General features: G+C 46.7%; 2 protein-coding genes across 3 annotated transcripts in view; one reads left to right on the top strand and one right to left on the bottom strand.

Moving 5' to 3' along the window:
* Window positions 1-22,030, bottom strand: part of TSPAN4 (tetraspanin 4) — a 2,224,117-nt gene that overhangs the window by 2,152,461 nt on the left and 49,626 nt on the right. The gene's annotated exons all lie outside the window — the stretch shown is intronic.
* The window catches only part of LOC141112986 (uncharacterized), a 53,418-nt gene continuing 41,284 nt past the window's right edge, over window positions 9,897-22,030 (top strand). The window contains exon 1 of the mRNA XM_073606062.1: window positions 9,897-11,481. Within this exon, the coding sequence (XP_073462163.1) occupies window positions 10,584-11,481 (898 nt within the window). The 5' untranslated portion in view covers window positions 9,897-10,583. The remainder of the gene's footprint in view (window positions 11,482-22,030) is intronic.

Raw genomic sequence — 22,030 nt, 5'->3', positions numbered from 1 at the left:
CAACATGATAACGATCCCAAACACATATCCAATACGACCATGCTAAAGGTGATGGACTGGCCAAGCATGTCTCCAGACCTAAACCCTATTGAGCATCTGTGAGTCATTCTCAAACGGAAGGTGGAGGAGGACAAGGTCTCTAACACCACCAGCTCTGTGATGTCGTCATGGAGAAGTGGAAGAGGACTCCAGTGGCAACCTGTGAAGCTCTGGGGGAACTCCATGCCCAAGAGGGTTAAGGCAGTGCTGGAAAATAATGGTGGCACACAAAATATTCACACTTTAAACCCAATTTGGACATTTTCACTTAGGGGTATACTCACTTTTGTTGCCAGCAGTTTAGACATTAATGGCTGTGTGGTGAGTTATTTTGAGGGGACAGCAAATTTACACTTTTATACAAGCTATACACTCACTACTTTACATTTTAGCAAAGTATAATTTTTTAGTGTTGTCAAATGAAGAGATATAATAAAATATTTACAAAAATGTGAGGGGTGTACTCACATTTGTGAGATACTGTATATATATATTTTTTCTTTTTTCCTAGTCTATTTGACCTATTTTCATCAGTCATATAGTATTTCATTACTTGTTCCCATTATCTTTCAAATAACCGTTATAACAACAGTATTAATCAATTTTTTTTATAGAAAATTGGTTTATACAGTTAGGTCCATCATATATATTTGGACACAGGCACAATTTTCATACTTTTGGCTCTGTATGCCACCAGAATAAAATTAAAACAAAACAATCTAAATGACTTTGAAGTGCAGACTTTCAGCTTTAATTCAAGGGTTTGAACGTAAATATCAAGTACAAATTTTAGGAACTGCAACCATTTTTATACACAGCCCCCCCCCCCCCCCCCAATTTCAGGGGCTCAAATGTAATTGGACAAATGAATATAATCATAAACAAAATGTTCATTTTTAATATTTTGTTGAGAATCCTTTACTGGCAATGACTGTCTGAAGTCTGGAACCTATGGACATTACCAAAGACTGGGTTTACTCCTTTCTGATGCTTTTGCAGGCTCTATCTGCAGCTGTCTTCAGTTGTTCTTTGTGGCTCTTTCTGCCTTTAGTTTTGCCTTCAGCAAGTGAAATGCATGGTCAATTGGGTTGAGATCAGCTGATTGACTCGGCCATTGCAGAATATTCCACTTCTTTTCCTTCAAAAGCTCCTGGGTTGCTTTTGCAGTGTGTTTTGGATCATTGTCCATCTGTGCTGTATCTCTAAACACTGCAGAATTAATCCAGCTGCTTCTGTCTTCTGTTGCATCATCATTAAACACCAATAACCCAGTGCTACTGGAAGCCATGCATGCTCATGCCATCACACTGCCTCCAACATGTTTTACAAATGACGTTGCATGCTTTGGATCATGAGCTGTTCCAAGCCTCCTCTACACTTTTCTCCTCCCGTCATTCTGGTACAGATTAATCTTAGTTTCATCAGTCCAAATAATGCTTTTCCAGAACTGGTCTGGCTTTTTTAGATGTTTTTTGGCAACGTCTAATCTGGCTTTTTCTATTCTTCAGGCTTATGAATGGTTTGCACCTTGTGGTGACCCCTCTGTATTTGCTCTTGTGAAGTCTTCTCTTGATTGTAGACTTTGACAATGATACACCCACCTCCTGGAGAGTGTCCTTCGCGTGTCTGGATGTTGTGAATGGGTTTTTCTTTACCATAGAGAGGATACTGCGATCATCCACCACTGCTGTTTTCTGTAGACGTCCAGGCCTTTTTATGTTGCTGAGCTCACCAGTGCATTCTTCTTTCCTCAAAATTTACCAAACTATTGATTTGGCCACTCCTAACATTGCTGCTATCTCTCTGATGGATTTATTTTGTTTTTGAAGACTTACAATGACCTGTTTCACTTGCATGGACAGCTGCTTTGAACGCATGATGTAGGTTCACAGCAATAGATTCCAATACCACACTTAGAATCAACTCCAGACCTTTTACGAGCTTAATTAATGAAGAAATAACGAAGGAGTACCCCACACCTGGACAGCTTTTGATTGAATTGTCCAATTACTTTTGGTTCCTTGAAAAGGGGGATGGCTATTCTTAAGAGCTGCAATTCCCAAACCCTTCCTCCGAGTTGGATGTACAAACCCTCAAATTAAACCTGAGAGTGTGCAATTTCAGCCCATATCCATTATATAACTATAGCTTGAATATGTTTTAGTAAATACCTGAAAAAAACTAGAATTGTGCCTGTGTCCAAATATATATGGACCTAACTGTATATCTACTATCAATATTACCACTATTATCAACATTAATAATATCTCTTTTAGTACTATTAGTATTACTCCCACACCACTATGGTAATATATATATTTTTTATATATTTATTTTATTTATTTTATTATTAATATATTATTTATCAGCATTAATGTTTGTATCTACTTCTTTTCATTTTTAACGAATGTTTCTTTCTAGTCATATTGGCTCTATAGACATCTCCTATTACTGTTATGTATTATGCCCAATTAGGTTAAACTATGCCTTTACGATCACCAGTGCCTTGTCCTGATTGACTTTATTATAACAAGTGCCCATATGTTTTATAACTGCATTTTTGTTCATAGGAGTTAATATTGCCCACATTAATAGTAATTTATAGTAAAGGAATTACCTTTTGCCCATTTTAAATAATAGTAATTCTTGTGTCGAATATTTTTAAAACTGCTTTTTGCCCATAGTAATTAGTCCCGGTCTTATTCCTTGTCCCCTCCCCTCTTCAGGATCATCCTCTTTAAATATGGCATTGTATGGCTCTCTCGCTATGTCTGCTGAGAAAGGAGCGTAGCTTGCCAGGACTACGCAGCGCGCATGCTCACGAAACACGTCCATTTTTAATTACGTCATCCCCTTCAGCCCCCTGTGCCTTGCGCCTCACGCCTTGTCTTGAGTTGGTCTTCCGTAGCCAGCTTTTCCATCCAGCGGCGGACTTCTCACCAACCAGACCGTCTACACCAAGGAAGGAGGACTCAGGAGCGTCACCAGGACATTCCAGTGGTGAAACCACAATGCCTATTACATTCAGTTCAAATGTGAGATGACACCTGTATGTCTATTAAAGTTTATTTTAAATGTTTGCACCCAGAGGCACCTCTCTCCTTATTTTTTCTGCAGTTTCCTGGAACTTGGTTTCTGTTCCGATATGATGGCAACCCTATTTGTTTTGGACTTTTAACCCCTTCCCATCACTTTGCACATGGACTGTGCATTCAATACAAATTTACTGTTATTGGGTTACTTATGGTTTCAAGTTTTTGCACCTTTACTTGCATTATATGTAAGTACAGTGCACATTGAAATTATAGTGATGGTATATCTGCAGCAGCCTGCGTAAGAAGGACGTGATGGCCAAGGACTTGGACCTGCCTTTGTTGACAATCTCAGCCGTGGTTAAGTTGTCAGTGGAGAGCTGCTGCAACGATAGGCTTATGCCGCGTACACACGGTCGGACTTTCCGGCGGACTTGGTCCGGCGGACCAGAGTGTTCCGGACAATCCGCCCATGTGTAGGCGCCAGCGGACTTTTCCGGCGGACTTTTTCCCCAAAGTCCGCCGGACCAAGATTTGAAACCTGTTTTAAATTTATCCGCCGGACTCAGTTTCGGGCGGAAAGTCCGCTCGTCTGTGTGCTGGTCCGACGGAAAGTCCGCTCGTGTGTATGCTGGTCCGACGGACCAGATACGATGCGAGGGCAGGGTATTGCATCTCGCGCTCGCTGCAATAGGAAAAACAGATTTTCCTATTGCGGTGAGCGCGGGGCATACCAGGCCCTTAGGTCTGGTATGGATTATAAAGGGGAACCCCCCTACGCCGAAAAAACGGCGTGGGGTCCCCCCTAAAATCCATACCAGACCCCAATCCGAGCACGCAGCCCGGCCGGTCAGGAAAGGGGGTGGGGACGAGCGAGCGCCCCCCCCCTCCTAAACCGTACCAGGCCGCATGCCCTCAACATGGGGGGGTGCTTTGAGGGAGGGGGGTGCCCTGCGGGGCCCCCCACCCCAAAGCACCTTGTCCCCATGTTGATGAGGACAAGGGCCTCTTCCCGACAACCCTGGCAGTTGGTTGTCGGGGTCTGCGGGCGGGGGGCTTATCGGAATTCGGGAGCCCCCTTTAATAAGAGGGCCCCCAGATCCCGCCCCCCCCACCCTATGTGAATGAGTATGGGGTACATGGTACCCCTACCCATTCACCTAGGGAAAAAGTGTCAATAATAAAACACACTACACAGGTTTTTAAAATAATTTATTAAACAGCTCCGGGGGGGTCTTCCTCCAGCTTCGGGGGTTCCTCCGGTTCCTCTTCTCCCGGCGTCCGGTTGGTTCTTCTCCGCTCTCTTCTCCCGGTGTTCCAGTTCTTCGGCCGGCTCCTCTGCTGTCTTCAGGTAGCTCTCTTGCCAGCAGAGGTCCGGGCTTCTGGGCTTCTTGGCTTCTTCCCTCTTCTCTTCTCCAGATGTTGACACAACGCTCTCTCCGGCTGGACTGCTCTCTGAGGGCTCCGTTGTGACTTATATAGGCGGAGACCCCGCCCCCTAATGATGTCACAGTCCCTGGGCATGCTGGGACTGTGACGTTTTAGGGGGCGTGGTCAATATCGCCCGGTGACCACGCCCCCTAAAACGTCACAGTCCCAGCATGCCCAGGGACTGTGACATCATTAGGGGGCGGGGTCTCCGCCTATATAAGTCACAACGGAGCCCTCAGAGAGCAGTCCAGCCGGAGAGAGCGTCGTGTCAACATCTGGAGAAGAGAAGAGGGAAGAAGCCAAGAAGCCCAGAAGCCCGGACCTCTGCTGGCAAGAGAGCTACCTGAAGACAGCTGAGGAGCCGGCCGAAGAACTGGAACACCGGGAGAAGAGAGCGGAGAAGAACCAACCGGACGCCGGGAGAAGAGGAACCGGAGGAACCCCCGAAGCCGGAGGAAGACCCCCCCGGAGCTGTTTAATAAATTATTTTAAAAACCTGTGTAGTGTGTTTTATTATTGACACTTTTTCCCTAGGTGAATGGGTAGGGGTACCATGTACCCCATACTCATTCACATAGGGTGGGGGGGCGGGATCTGGGGGCCCTCTTATTAAAGGGGGCTCCCGGATTCCGATAAGCCCCCCGCCCGCAGACCCCGACAACCAACGGCCAGGGTTGTCGGGAAGAGGCCCTTGTACTCATCAACATGGGGACAAGGTGCTTTGGGGTGGGGGGCCCCGCAGGGCGCCCCCCTCCCTCAAAGCACCCCCCCATGTTGAGGGCATGCGGCCTGGTACGGTTTAGGAGGGGGGGGCGCTCGCTCGTCCCCACCCCCTTTCCTGACCGGCCGGGCTGCATGCTCGGATCGGGGTCTGGTATGGATCTTTGGGGGAACCCCACGCCGTTTTTTTCGGCGTAGGGGTTCCCCTTTATAATCTATACCAGACCTAAAGGCCTGGTATGCCCCGCGACGGGGCTCGCAAGGTGTCAATCTTGCCGATAAAAGCGGCAAGATTGATTTCCTTTTCTAGTCCCGTTGCACATGAGTCACGTTCAAAATGAACGGACTTGTCCGTGTGTGGGCAAGTCCGTTCATTCTGAAAGTCCGCCGTACCTCCGGCGAAAGTCCGTCGGAAAGACGGGCGGACTTAGCCCGCCGGAAAAGTCCGGTCGTGTGTGGGCAAGTCCGTCCGTTTTAAAGTCCGGCGCACCTGGCGGACAAAGTCCGTCAGAAAGTGTGCCGGACCAAGTCCACCGGAAAGTCCGACCGTGTGTACGTAGCATAAAGCTCAAACAATAAGGATGTCTGGCTGAATCTGGGGACCAGGAGGATTACCTGCGGCCATAGACCTGCAAACCAATGGGTGCCAAAAATGGCAGTGAAGCCTGTGGAGGCTGCTGCAATTGTTACTATCTGTCTGATGTGAGGAGTCTGAAGCTGCTGGGATGAACATGGATACGCAGTTCCAGTTCTCAAGGAAGTTGTCCCACATTGAAAGATCTGTAGCAGCTGCCTGGTCTAGCCTGATGGTTTGATCAGGGTCCTGTGCGTGGTAAAGGAAGACCAGGATGCGAGAAATGAAGGAACACCCCTGAGGGACAAGTTCAGCATGCCTAACAGGGACTGCAGCTGTCTCATGGTGCAACTTTGTGAGGTGGTGAAGGCATGAATGACTGCCCTAATACAGGACAGGGGGTAGGCTGGCCTGCATAGAGCAGTAGTCAAGGGTGATTCCTAGGAAGGTGATGGACTGTGCAGGGCCTTCCACTTCATTCTCCACTATAGGCACATTGAGGTTGCCGAACACTACCCTTAATTTGTCTAAATCTGAGGGGGGCTCGTCAGGCCGTTCGATCAACAGGAAATCGTCCAGGTAATGGATGACTTTCTGGCACTGCACCTGGCGAGTTAGGATCCATGTGAGGGACTGAGCGAACGTAGAGCCATGGACTGCTCTTTGAGCCGAAGGTCAGTTTGGTAGCAAAGTAATATGAATCTCCCCACATGATGCCGTGCCACTGCGACAAGGAAGGTTCAATAGGTAAGATCTTAAAAGCATCTGAAATGTCCGCCTTGGACAGCCATGCGCCTGTGCCTACGCTAATGATGGACTGTATAGCTAAGTCAACGGATGCATATTTGAGAGAGAACTCTTCGGAAGGAATCAGTGAGTTAAGACTGGGGATGTGGGAGGAATGAGGCACGGAAAAATCGTACAAACGTAATTTATTTGAGAATTTGCGCTTGACAGGCCCAATAGGGCTAACTCTCCATGTCTCAAATGGCGACTCAGCGAAGGGGCCGATAATGAATCCCCGGTCCAGCTTGGTCTGTAACATATTGTCAATAGCCTGTTCATCAGTGGAGGCTGAGCTGAGGTTCCTGCACTCATGGGTGGTGTGGGGTAGGGTGATGAGCCCTGTCTGGAATCCGGAGATAAACCAGCACACCAGGAATAGTGCATATGCGGGTGAAGGGTGAGAGGAAAGGTAGAACACCAGCCATCGTAAGTTCACCCCGCTCAGGACTAGTTGGGATGCTTGAGGGTGCAAGTCCTCTTGGGATGAGCTCTATGACAGCTGACACAAATGTGGAGCAGTCGGGATTGGTTAAAGCTGCAGGTGCCATAGTTGAAGTTGTTGCAGATAGGTGTCTTGCCTAGTAACTGGATGGTCTGTCCCAACTTGTCCACCTGAGGATGTTGCATAGGGGCAAGCATGCCTCGAGTGGCACTAGAGGTAGGGGGGAGGTCAAAGAACGTCTGGCATCTGTGTTAGAGCACCAGTTTGCCGTGTGTGTGGAGGACTGACAAACAGCGCAAAGCAGAGAATGCAAACCCACAAAGTGGCGACAGAACAACTCGGTGTCCATGATGCTCCAATTCGTGCTGGTTTGGAACTGGGCGAGTTTGGCTGCGGCTCTGGCTGCAAACGAGAGGTGGTAGTCGTAAAACACAGAGCCTCCTTATTTGTACCCCAAGTCAACCACGGTATGGAGGTACAAATCCATCTCTTCCCTCCTGCCGGGGTTGGCCGAGCACAACAGGTTCCTAAACATGCCGAAGGACAGCACAAACTTGGTGATCGACAGTTTGCGATTGAGCCTAGGGACTTTGGCCTTCAGAACCACGGACACGTCCCCCCAGGTGTAGGACTTATTCTCGGCCAGATCATGGACCGAGATGAGCAGGGAGGCCAGGTTAACATCCTTTTCCTCCAGGATGTCCTTCCTGATGCCGGCAGAGATGAGGTGTGCGGGAAAAATAGTGGAACTAGTGTTCGGTGTACCTGTGGATGGTAGTGCCAAGACCGGCGCTGCGACCATGTCTAATTGGGTCACCTCTTGGCGCATCTCTAAGACTCCTACTCTCGCCTGCACATCGGAGACTGTTGCGGTCAGCATGCTGATCATAGTGTGCAGCTGGGCAAGAGCTGAGGAGATGGACTGCAGTGATGCCTGCTGGGTGCCGGGTGAAGCTGCTGCTGGTGTAGGGAACAGTAGCCTGAATAATTTGGCTTTCCTGGCCATGGCGGGGTAGGGAATGGCTCTAGACTGCAGCTCTGCCTTGAGCTTGGGGATAGTCCATCCCCTGAGGGACTGAGTGCTGCCTGGCTCTGAACCCGTGCTGGGTGACAGAGGGGTGGAGGCAAGGTCCTCATTGTTCGACCTTGACATGACTCCAGGTATAATGAAAAAAGAAGGGGGTGTATGTTTAAGAAGAGTTTTTGGAAAATGAGAACAGTGGAGGAGAGATGAAGTACGTAAGAATAAGTAAGAAGCAAGGGGGAGGAAGAACAGGGAAAGGAACGACAGGTGTAGTGAAGAACACGATGTGTTCTGCGGAATGCTGAAGAGTGGAAATTTAGGAAAACTCGAAGAGTGCGGGGCAACCGAGGTTAGCCAGGAGGTAACTGGCCAAATAACCGATAGCTCAGGTGCCTGGTCGGTGTTGTGCACAGACCTCTGAACCAGAGCCCCAGGGCATTCTGGGGTGGGAAGCTGCAGTCTGGTTATGTACTATATATTAATGCTGCATTCTGTAGTAGGTGACGTGTGGTTGGCCTGTTGGTGCCGGCACTGTTAGCAAGCAACTGTTTAGCAACCATGTCTGCATAGTTTGAAGGTGATGTCCTTCAGAAAATAGGCAAGAAAAAAATGTGACAGTAGCCAAGCGCCAGACCGGCAGCCCAATTCGTGTATGTGAGGTATTGAGATGAATAAAGGGTGCAGCAGGTTGATATGGGAGAGTGTTCCGTATACTACCCACCTGACTCGTGCTCTGATAGAATAGAGGTCCTGGTTGTGACCGAGACTAATCTGGCGACCGGGAACCTGAAAAAGGTAACATGGAGGTCCAGGTTTAACTGGGCGTGAAGGAGAGCCCTAAGCCCGCCCTTTTCCCCTAAAATGTGCTAAACCCCCACCCCCCTGGGTAAAAGCATGCAAAGCCCTGCATGTGTGTATGAATGTCATATTACCTGTGAGAAAAAACGTTCAACCTTGTGCAGAATGGAACAACCTGACCTCACTGACCTATGGAGAAGGACAGACAAAAAAACGTGAGTGGCCGGATTGAGTGCCACTGGAGACGAGCTTACAACGCGTGTTGCAAGAAAGTAGCCTCAAATGGAGGCAAAAACAAGCAGTAGAGAAAAGTGGAACATGTATGGGGATAACCAAGGCCATGCTGACCAAGTAACATAAATAAATGAGCTGACACTGAAAAGAGGCGTGTCAGCATTTGCGACCTAAGAAGTCGCATGAGTTGTAAGTGTGCATGGGCAAACGAGTGGTATGAGTAGCGACTGAGAGCTTGTGGCAAAGAACCTTGAGAAGGAGGCCGTGTAGCAGAAGCTTGTGGTGCCTGAAAACGGGTAATGAGTGGTATTAGCAGCAACTGAGAGCTTGTGGCAGGAACCTCATGGGGGATATATATATATATGAAAACGGGTAATGAGTGGTATTAGCAGCAACTGAGAGCTTGTGGCAGGAACCTCATGGGGGATATATATATATATATATATATATATATATATATATATATATATATATATATATATCCCCCATAAGGTTCCTGCCACAAGCTCTCAGTTGCTGCTAATACCACTCATTACCCGTTTTCAGGCACCACAAGCTTCTGCTACACGGCCTTCTTCTCAAGGTTCTTTGCGACAAGCTCTCAGTCGCTACTCATACCACTCGTTTGCCCATGCACAATACCCTACTGCCGCAATATATATATATATATATATATAATATATATATATTGTGGCAGTAGGACCCTGTGCTACCTGGAAGATTGCTGATTTATGCCAGATTTTGGAGGGAGAGGCACGCTGATTGCACAGCTGCGTGCTGGGCTATTTAATTGTTACCTGGCTATGGCTCAGGGTTCCACCCAACAGACAGGAAGTCTGTGCATGGGAGTCAGGTGGACTCCCATTCCGCTGAGAGGAGTCAGAGGCTGCAGGGGGCAGCCAGGGTATGCATGTCTGCAGGAGGCAGATGTACTTGGTGACAGAGCAGCAAGTAGTAAGCAGCAGGAGTAAGCTAGGAGAGAGCTTCACTCTAGGAAACTCTTTTGGGTCTGAGGAGCAGACTTAAGGCCTAGGCTAAAGGCCTGAATCAGCTGTATGGCAAGAATGTAAGCCAGGAGGCTAAAGTATTGAGTGTGCAAGATACAGTAATGGTGGAACCCCCTGCGTGGGCTACTGATGTCTTTGTGAACTTTTCCGTGCTTTTAAATAAAAGTGGGCTACCAGGCCCTTAAAAAATACAGTTTTGTACCGGAGTACTCACTGACAACGCACCTACCGTTTGAGTCTGATACCCCAATCTTACACGTGGTGGAGATATTGCTTCGGGCAGATTTGGAAGAGTTCCAGATCCTCGCATACCAAAAACAGTGAGTAGCAAGAAACTGTGTTTTACAGCAATGCTGTGAGGAGCAGCTCATGTGAACCAGCGGAGTCTGCATGTGAAAGTGTGCTGTTTGCAAGTCTTAAAGAGACAGACAGTACGCAAAATTTTCCTGTGTTAAAAGGAACTGTGTTAAAAAGCGTTGTGTGCCTGACTGCAGAGATGGGGCGTTCAAAGCGCAAAAAGGAAGCAATGTTTGCTGAGATGAGAGACAGAACCTTGTGGCTGGAGGGGTTGTTACCGACAGAACAAGCCCCAGACTGGTGCAAGTTGCATTTGGCCGCACTGGAGCAAAGGAAAAAGGAAAGGAAGCCGTCCTTTAGTGCAAAGAGTGAGCAGATGGGTCCGGTTGTCCATGGCAACAAAGCAGAAATCCATACAGCTGACATCATATGGCCTATGCTGCCTTCTGAACATGTTGAAGACTTTTTGGATGATTTTTCGATGATTGCTTCCTACAGAGGATGGCCCAAAAGTCGCTGGGTTGAGTTGGTGCAACCTTTTCTGATGGAGGAGTACCAAGAGGTGTACCGCGGGATGTATCATAACCGAGATGACTACAATTTCCTAGGAGCAATCCAATCTAGAGAGCGCTGGAAAAGATCAGCAGGGAGAATGTGGTCTCCCATAGCAACTGGAGAAAGTCTGTTTGCAGAAAGGAGGAGCTACAGCAGAGATGTGGCTCAAATTCTGAGTGAGGAAGTTTGTGCAAAAGTGTCTGTTGTCACCCCTGGCAACCGTGAAGGAAATTTTGTTCAGCCTGCAGGGGGTGATGGAGAGCACAAGAAATCAGTGGTTTCAAGTTACGGCTGCTTGTGTGAAGTGGTCAGCCCAGAGAAGAGGGCACAGTATCCAGCATCCTGCAAGGGGTATGACCATGTGTGTAAGTCTGCTGTTACCCCTGGCAACAGGAAACCTGTTTGGCCTGCAGGGGATGTTGGAAAATCCAAGAAGGATGCAATGTTGCCCCGTGTCCATGTGGGGGCATTAGCTTGTGAGAGCACAGCAAAGAAGGGACAACGCCCTCAATTGAAGCTTTCCACACCTGTCAACTGGAATGGTAAGACTGTTACAAATGTGAGAGAGACTGGTTATGGGACTATTCCCTGTGAAGTGGGAATAAGTCCAGTGAGAAATTGCTTTCAGAGATTTGCAAAAGAATACCTTGTGTAGTAACAAAGCCCAGTTTGAAGCTGAACCTGCAGCAAGTTTGAGGACTGGTAAGGACTTGTCTTCAGGCAGTGCATTGTTTAGCAGGAAGACAAGTGGTAAAAATGAAGATATGTTGCTTGCTAATGCGATTAAAAATGTGATATTGCATCCAGAAATGTCAGGGATGACCACTGAGAAATGTGTGCCATTGCCCCTAGCAACCATGGCAGGCGTAGCAGAGGTGTCCCTGGAGACCGCCCAGGAGCTCATGGTGTCTGAGCTCAGGGTTTCCCAGCACAACTGTGTCGCCGCACCGACTGACAAGTGTGTTTCACATGAGGTGAAAAGCAATGTACTAAATATCCTACAATCTCAACCTGCTAATGTGCGAACACAGCTTATACAAGGCAGGAAGGTGGATAATGATGATGTTGAAAAGTGTATTATTGACAATTTTGATGATTTGGTGTCTCCCATGGTAACCACAGGTAGTGCCGCAGAGTTGTCCCTGGAAATCTCACGAGGACTCCCTGTGTTGGGGCCGACGGGGGTCCAGGACAGCTCTGATACTGCTCAGGTGGAAAACAATGGGAAAATATCTCAAATGATGGAGCATGTATTATCACAATCTGATGTGGCTGACAGTGACTGGTGCAGGATGCCTGCTGCTAAACCACTCTGTCCACCTGTGTCTCCATGGGTAGAGGGAGCAGTACTACGGAGTGCTGATGACTGGAGCACAGACAGGATAGACTGGGATAGTCTCGCCATAAAGGTGTTAGCGTGGTGGAAAGAAATTTCTGAAGGTAATAGTAAGGTGGACACTATAGCTGCTGTGACAAATGGAGAGGCTGCAGGGCCAGTAGACACAGGTGCGTTGGCTTTTGCAGAAGTTAACCCTCTCCAGTCGGAAGGATCTGAAAAGGGCGCATGCATAGCAGAGGTTTTGTCCACAGCAAAAGAGATGAGTAATGTTGTGTGGTGGGATAATGGATAGGGACTTGGAAGGGCTCAGTGTTGCTGAAAATGAGAGGATGAGTGTGACACATGCGATTTGCAGTGCTCATGGGGAGCCGCAAGTTTTGTCAGTTGCCTCTGAGGTGGAGGTCTCTTTGAGTGTCTCGGCCTCTCAAGCCTTAGCAAATGAGCCCCTCCACGTCGTTAGTAAGGGAAAAGTCCCTAGAGTCCTGTGTATAGATGTGGCATGTCTAGAAATAACTTGTTGGAATTGGTGAAAATCTTTCCGCTGTACACCTGCATGTATCCACCGCAGATGGGCGACCTGGTACTGCGTAGTACCAATCAGTGGAGACACGTGGTACAGGCGATGTTAAGCAATGTTGATAAAAATTGGTTACTGCAATATTGGTTACTTTTGCGGAAAGTGGTCTCGCAGTTCTCTGAGAGAGTGCTTCCAGCGACAGTTATGTGCGGAAGGCGTTCAGGGGAACTGCTAGAGGAATCAGAAATGATAGACATAGTGGAAGTCTCTCCGTATGCTGGTGTGATGAGGTGCATTCCTGCTGGTGCGGTCCGAGGTGCAGCTGAGCAGTGGTTGGTAAATGGCGCGTGTGCTGTCTCACCCACTAGACCTCGTGTAAGGGAAGGGCTCAGAAAAGACGCAGCAGTAGTGGGAATTCAATCCATCACTCGCAGGGAGGTGCAGTTTGAGGTACCTGGAGACACTTTGACAGGAGATGGCAGTGTTGGTAACTGTAATGAAAAAGTGTATGAGAAGCACTGTAGAGTACTGTCGGACAGCTCAGAGGTATTGGTTGAGGTACCAATGGATACAGAAATGGTTAAAGAGATTGGTGTGGAAAAATGTGGCGAAAAATGTGCATTGGTAGGACAGTTGCTATTGGAGTGTTGGACAACAGGGAGCAATGTGAAACTGCGGGAATGTCCCATAGGGAGTAACTGCTTGCCTGTAGATGGTCCCTCCCTAGACCCTGTCCTAGCAAACCAGGTGACAAGAGGTCTTGATGATGATAATATTGAGTTGAATAACCCCTTGTGGAACATTGCTATTGAGGTTAAACAAAAGTATGTGGTGTTGATCTCAGATGATTTGGTTGCCAAGGGTAACCACACAGGGGTTAGTGAACCTGGTAAACGGATGTTGTTGGTTAGTGTTGCATCAGGTAGTGAGAGGGGTCAGTCCCTGACAGATTTCATGGAAGTGGGTCCCCAACAGTCCCAGGAGAGTAGGTCTGTGGGAGGAAAAAGGAGGATCCCGTGGCCAGAAAGTGGAAGGGATAGGGACATTAGTGGGAGCCCACATTTCAGGAAGAAGTGGTGGTGGAAGCACACCCGAAAGAAGATGTGGGTGGAGTGCCCCTTTAGAGAAAAGGTTGGGCAGATTAGGACTCCTACTACTGATAGTTGGCACAGAGGTGCCAAGGTGAAGTGCTGGTGGAAACATACCCGGAAAAAGAAATGGGCCTACGCAGCTAATGGCTGGCACAGAGGTGTCCCATTCTTAGTGACTGGTTTATGTGTTCCTCGCTCCGGTTCGAAACAAGGGGGGAGGATATGTGGCAGTAGGACCCTGTGCTACCTGGAAGATTGCTGGTTTACGCCAGATTTTGGAGGGAGAGGCACGCTGATTGCACAGCTGTGTGCTGGGCTATTTAATTGTGACCTGGCTATGGCTCAGGGTTCCACCCAACAGACAGGAAGTCTGTGCATGGGAGTCAGGTGGACTCCCATTCCTCTGAGAGGAGTCAGAGGCTGCAGGGGGCAGCCAGGGTATGCATGTCTGCAGGAGGCAGATGTACTTGGTGACAGAGCAGCAAGTAGTAAGCAGCAGGAGTAAGCTAGGAGAGAGCTTCACTCTAGGAAACTCTTTTGGGTCTGAGGAGCAGACTTAAGGCCTAGGCTAAAGGCCTGAATCAGCCGTATGGCAAGAATGTAAGCCAGGAGGCTAAAGTATTGAGTGTGCAAGATACAGTAATGGTGGAACCCCCTGCTTGGGCTACTGATGTCTTTGTGAACTTTTCCGTGCTTTTAAATAAAAGTGGGCTACCAGGCCCTTAAAAAATACAGTTTTGTACCGGAGTACTCACTGACAACGCACCTACCGTTTGAGTCTGATACCCCAATCTATATATATATTTTTTTGTAGAAAGCACATCTAACCTAGTGCAGGATGGAACAACCTGAACACGACTGACCTAAAGGAGAAACGACAGACAAGAAAACGAAACAGCCGAATTGTGTGCCATTGGAGATAATGAGTGGTCGGATCGTGTGCCACTGGAGACGCGCTTGCAACGATTGCAAGAAAATAACCTCATCAAGGAGGCAAAAACAAGGACAAATCATGCCGACTCGGGTCGGAGTTATGAAGCTAGAGTATCGTATGTGTTTGAGTAAGTGCGACCGTATGAATGGTCTGAGTAATGACTGGTTGCTTGTGGCAGGAGCCTCATGAGAGACCGAGCTGCAGGAAGCTTGTAATGTGTGTGACAACTAGAATTGACTTGTGTCGTGCCGAGGATACAAAACACTATGTCGCCGATGCGACCGGAAATCAAATCGGGCCGTCGTAGAGTTTTAGGGTGCCACCCCTCCTCCAAAACCAAACACATACCAACCACCCAGCTCCCGAGGCTAATCAAAGTGCAGACAAGGCACCAGGTGGGTCTAATTACCACTTTAATCAGCCACAGAGCCTGTGCAATCAATACATGATAATCTCCAAATGGATGAGGCGGCAACCCCATAGACAGTGAATCCTATAACCAGCGAAGCCTGTGTCGAGTGATATCGGATAACAACCGACAGCGGCTCCGAGGCTCGGATCTATGAGCGAATTGTATATTTGTGGATGGGATGACAAACAAGGAAGAGGGAACCTACGAATCTACTACGTGTGTGGCGAATGATGTCGGAACACGACCAACAACAACTCGGAGGCAGCTAAGTACAAAAGGGATGCAGGATAGATAACATAATGAATCACAGCATTGTGTATGAAACAAAAAAGGCTTGAATCCTACCTGCAACAGCGAGCGAGAACCGCCGACGAAAACCACAAACTGAGAAGCTGCAACACACTTGCAATCGAACGCACAGACTCACGAACATGAAGTGAGCTGGGGAGAGTGGGCCTAGTGACGTGAAGTATCGCGCACTGGAACAGACCAGGAACACGGGTGAGTGGGCTGCTTAAATACCCCCCGGGCTCCTCCCATAAATTCAGGCCACCATACTGGCCTTCCAATATAAATAAAAAAAAATATATATATATAGATATAGATATATAGATTTCTGACAGGCGCAGGCTGTGTTCCCCATTTTAGCCTGTGTCTTATAATAACAGGAAGCTGAAGCCGCCATCAATCAAGATGTAACACCCCATCCACATCATACTTCCCGAGGTAGAGGAAATATCTGGGGTCTTATTGACCCCAGATCTCTCCATAAAGAGGACCTTTCATGCCTTATTCCTATTACAAGGGATGTTTACACAAAAGTGATCACAAAAAAAATTAAGGGTACAGTGTAAAAAAATGTAAATTAATTATTTTTAATGTTTTAAGCGCCCCTGTCCCCTCATGCTCACATGCAGAAATGAACGCATATGTAGGTTGCAACAGCATATGTTAATGAAATTCGCACCACACATGTGAGGTATCGCCACAAACGTTATAGCAAGATCAATAATTCTAGCACTAGACCTCCTCTGTAACTCTAAACTGGTAACCTGTAAAAAAATTGAAAGCGTCATCTATGGAGAGTTTTATGTGCCCAAGTTTGGCTCCATTTAACAAGTATGCGTAATTTTAAAGCGTGTCATGTTAGGTATCTATTTATTCGGTGTAACATCATCTTCTATATTTTACCAAAAAATTGGGTTATGAATTGTGCTTTTTTTTTTTTTTTTTTTTTTTTTTTTTTTTGCATTTAAATTCATTAATGTGTATTTGTTCCAAAAAAATTGCATTCAAAAAATTGCTGCGCAAATACCGTGTGACATAACAAATTCTCTAGGGTCTCTGCTAAAAATATATACACACACTTTATATATATTTATATATAGTGTGTGTGTGTGTGTGTGTGTGTGTGTGTGTGTGTGTGTGTGTGTGTGTGTGTGTATATATATATATATATATATATATATATATATATATATATATATATATATATATATATATATATATATATATATATATATATATATATATATATATATATATATATATATAAACGATTTATTTAGAAAATATTTATAATATTTATCAAAAAGATATCAACATGACATCCGACAAACAGGCATAAATGATATCTGGATCACGCCCTTCTTCAGAAAATCATGCCTACCTAGTGGACATACATACAACAATATAAAGTCCACTATCCAATTCATTAAACAATCAATTAGTGTAAACCATACATTTCTCTGAAATGTCAATCTGACATAAAGACATCAAGATAAATCATTGATTTTAAATACAAATTCTTTCTGTGATCTTGGAATCAAAAGTTACGAGTAGAGATCAAAGAAGTTCACACCTTATGGAATGTAATAATCAGGACTCCTAGGAAAATATGAAATAATAAAAATAAAAAACAAAAATAAAATAAATAAAATTACAATAATTATTTTAACCAGTGACATGGCCATCCATATGTGTGCATGTTACCACATGCATATAACAATACACATGGACACCATATATTTGTAACCCCGTGCATACACTCTGCACCGGATCGCATCAACAGTCGGCCACACATAAAGCAATCTATCAAAGAGAAAACAAATTTTAATCTAAAGAAAATATACTGTATGAAAACATAAAAACATTCATCACCATTTAAGAATATCTTTTATTCAAAGAAATAGGTATAAGTCAAAATCGGAGTTTAACCCCTTCGGCTGGAGTGTATCCAATTGATGGATCCAGCTGACTCCTCTTTTTCAGAGCCATTTCCCTATCGCCTCCACGTCTGTTTTTAGAAATACAGTCTATCACCATAAATTTTAACTGGGACACACATGTTGATATCCTTTTGATGAATATTTTCTAAATAAATCGTTTGTGCAGCAATCCCATCTTCTGAACTTTTTCTATATCGAAGCCTGTGGGAAGGCTTGATTGCTAAGCACAACCAACTGTGACTGATGTGCACCTCACCCTCTGGACGGTTTCTATATACCCCTGTGAGTGAGCACCAGTCAAACATTCTGAAACCTTTTGGAACCATGGCCACTGGTGGGTCATTTTCTTACACCGATGAAGACCTAACCCGAATATACACAGGAACTACAGGATCTCTGGATTTTTTGACTGAAGTTCATCCCCACAACTCACACGTAAGCTTGAGAAATCATTACAACTTACTTCTATGGAGTTGCATGAAATCACGCTTGCGGAGTACCACAAATCCCAGCTTATACCACGAGGACTCAGAGTACGTATTGTACCTACACTGTTTGCCCAAAATGATGATTTACACAGATCATTAAGAAGTGTTCTTTTGATTTGATCACTTTAACAGTTGAGTTTTTACAAATGGAGCGTCTTACGATTTCTAATGATATAATTACCCTGGAGAAACAGTTATCAGATCTAATGGGGCATGAAGAATTTCTTAAGACCAAGAACACACTGGATGATAAGATAAAAACACACAGAAAAATCATTGAAGCTCGTAAAAGAGCCAAAATGGATCGAGATTGGGAGTATTATGCCAACAATCGTGTATACAATTGGACTGATTCTAATTGTTTCCGAGCCAGATCTAGAAATCCACGATGAAACCAACAGTTACCTACATCAAACTCATCTATGGCGTCCACTGGCTCCTCTACTAGCGCCTCGAGAGCTTCTTTTTTACAATGGGAACCTACAAACGTCCGTGCAGGAGAGGAGGGAGGAAAAACCGAAGGCGTTACAACAAGAGGCGGTGCAAGCAGGGGACGGAATCGAAAACTGACTTAACCACCTGTTCGGTGCACAATATTTCTTCTGTCTCTTTAAGTGACATTGAATTACATGTTTTAAACAAGGGACCTAATTTTAGTCCAAAAGCAAAGATGGATAAATTTGTATTAAAACAAGATCTTTACCGTTTTTACAGGCACATTCGTTTGAAGGCTTTCTATTCCTCTAAACCTGTGGTGAGTAATGTCAGTCTGCCACAGTTGTCTATTTCTAATCTAGGGTTAAAGAACAAGAGTGGTTTTGTTCCCCCCACATCTAGTGCGGCAGCTGAATTATTCATCAATAAGGTAGATGAGGATATTAATCAATTTTTACATACCTATGACAAGAGAGATCATATTCCTAATAACATGACACAAGAGGAAATCCTGGCTCTTTCCTCCTTGGCTGCACATAAAGAGATCACGATCAAGCCGGCCGACAAAGTCGGCTCGATCGTGATAATGAATACCATACAATATGAGAGGGATATTCATAAGCAGTTGGCGGATCCTCAGGTGTATAAATGTCTAGAAGTTAATCCCACTACACGTGTTTTGAACAGAATTTAAAAAGTGGTCAGTCAAGCAGTACAAAATAATATTATAGATGTAAACACACAAGCTTATTTAATTTCAGAAAACCCAGTGACACCGATTATTTATGTACTTCCTAAAAATACATAAAGACCCTATTAATCCCCCAGGTCGACCAATTGTGTCCAGCACTGCATCAGTCACCATGCCTTTAGCTAAATATCTTGACAAGTGTTTAACTCCATTGATAACACAGACCCGTTCATATATTAGGGACACTCAGGATTTTTTAAAGGGGTTGTAAAGGTATACATTTTTTTTTCACCTTAATGCATTATATGCATTAAGGTGAAAAAACTTTTGATAATACCGCCGCCCCCAGCCCCCCCGTTTTACTTACCTGACACCTCAAAATCTCGCCTGCGCGTTCCCGACCTCCATTCAGCCGATCAGCCTGGTCGCTGATTGGCTATAGTGGATGGATTGAAAGCAGCGCAGCCATTGGCTCGCGCTGCTGTCAATCACATCCAATGACGCGGCGCGACGGGGGGCGGGGCCGAGTGTATCACGGGAGCGCGCCCGCAATAACTATCCACCATGCGAGGGAGCTCGCATTAAGGTGGCTAGTTATTGCGGGGAGGAGCCGAGACAGCCGCCGAGGGACCCCAGAAAAGTAGGTTCGGGGCCACTCTGTGCAGAACGAGCTGCACAGTGAAGGTAAGTATAACATGTTTGTTATTTTTAAAGAAAAAAAAAAATACCTTTACAACCCCTTTAACCACTTAAGGACCGCCTAACGCCGATTTACGTCGGCAAGGCGGCACGGGCAGGCAAAATCACGTACATGTACGTGATTTGCCTCTCGCGGGTGGGGGGTCCGATCGGACCCCCCCCCGGTGCCCGAAGCGGTCCCGTTCTGTTCCCCGGCGATCCGAGATGAGGGGGAGGCCATCCGTTCGTGGCCCCCCCCTCGCGATCGCCGCCGGCCAATGGGAACACTCCTTTGCTGCTGTATGCTAAACAGCAGCAAAGGAAATGATGTCATCTCCCCTCGGCTCGGTATTTTCCGTTCCAGCGCCGAGGGGAGAAGACATCAATGTGAGTGCACAACACTACACACACAGTAGAACATGCCAGGCACACAAAACACCCCGATCCCCCCCCCGATCGCCCCCCGATCCCCCCCCAATCACCCCCCCCCCCTGTCACAAACTGACACCAGCAGGTTTTTTTTTTTTTTTTTTTTTTTTTTTCTGATTACTGCATAGTGTCAGTTTGTGACAGTTACAGTGTTGGGACAGTGAGTATTACCCCCCTTTAGGTCTAGGGTACCCCCCTAACCCCCCCTAATAAAGTTTTAACCCCTTGATCACCCCCTGTCACCAGTGTTGCTAAGCGATCATTTTTCTGATCGCTGTATTAGTGTCGCTGGTGACGCTAGTTAGTGAGGTAAATATTTAGGTTCGCCGTCAGCGTTTTATAGTGACAGGGACCCCCATATACTACCTAATAAATGTTTTAACCCCTTGATTGCCCCCTAGTTAATCCTTTCACCACTGATCACCGTATAACCGTTACGGGTGACGCAGGTTAGTTCGTTTATTTTTTATAGTGTCAGGGCACCCGCCGTTTATTACCTAATAAAGGTTTAGCCCCCTGATCGCCCGGCGGTGATATGCGTCGCCCCAGGCAGCGTCAGATTAGCGCCACGCACGCAGCATGCACCTCCCTTAGTGGTATAGTATCTGATCGGATCAATATCTGATCTGATCAGATCTATACTAGCGTCCCCAGCAGTTTAGGGTTCCCAAAAACACAGTGTTAGCGGGATCAGCCCAGATACCCGCTAGCACCTGCGTTTTGCCCCTCCGCCCAGCCCACCCAAGTGCAGTATCGATCGATCACTGTCACTTACAAAACACTAAACGCATAACTGCAGCGTTCGCAGAGTCAGGCCTGATCCCTGCGATCGCTAACAGTTTTTTTGGTAGCATTTTGGTGAACTGGCAAGCAAGCACCAGGCAGCGTCAGGTTAGCGCCAGTAGCGCTAACACCCACGCACGCACCGTACACCTCCCTTAGTGGTATAGTATCTGATCGGATCAATATCTGATCCGATCAGATCTATACTAGCGTCCCCAGCAGTTTAGGGTTCCCAAAAACGCAGTGTTAGCGGGATCAGCCCAGATACCTGCTAGCACCTGCGTTGTGCCCCTCCGCCCGGCCCAGCCCAGCCCACCCAAGTGCAGTATCGATCGATCACTGACACTTACAAGGCACTAAACGCATAACTGCAGCGTTCGCAGAGTCAGGCCTGATCCCTGCGATCGCTAACAGTTTTTTTGGTAGCATTTTGGTGAACTAGCAAGCACCGGCCCCAGGCAGCGTCAGGTTAGCGCCAGTACCGCTAACACCCACGCACGCAGCATACGCCTCCTTTAGTGGTATAGTATCTGAACGGATCAATATCTGATCCGATCAGATCAGATCTATACTAGCGTCCCCAGCAGTTTAGGGTTCCCAAAAACGCAGTGTTAGCGGGATCAACCCAGATACCTGCTAGCACCTGCGTTTTGCCCCTCCGCCCGGCCCAGTCCAGCCCACCCAAGTGCAGTATCGATCGATCACTGTCACTTACAAAACACTAAACGCATTACTGCAGCGTTCGCAGAGTCAGGCCTGATCCCTGCGATCGCTAACAGTTTTTTTGGAAGCTTTTTATTGAACTGGCAAGCACCAGCGGCCTAGTACACCCCGGTCGTAGTCAAACCAGCACTGCAGTAACACTTGGTGACGTGGCGAGTCCCATAAGTGCAGTTCAAGCTGGTGAGGTGACAAGCACAAGTAGTGTCCCGCTGCCACCAAAAAGACAAACACAGGCCCGTAGTGCCCATAGTGCCCTTCCTGCTGCATTCGCCAATCCTAATTGGGAACCCACCACTTCTGCAGCGCCCGTACTTCCCCCATTCACACCCCCAACGAAATGCAG

The sequence above is a fragment of the Aquarana catesbeiana genome, linkage group LG11 (genome assembly GCF_042186555.1).
Source record: "Aquarana catesbeiana isolate 2022-GZ linkage group LG11, ASM4218655v1, whole genome shotgun sequence".
In the NCBI taxonomy this organism is placed as follows: domain Eukaryota; kingdom Metazoa; phylum Chordata; class Amphibia; order Anura; family Ranidae; genus Aquarana; species Aquarana catesbeiana.
This window is presented reverse-complemented; position numbering and strand designations above follow the sequence as displayed.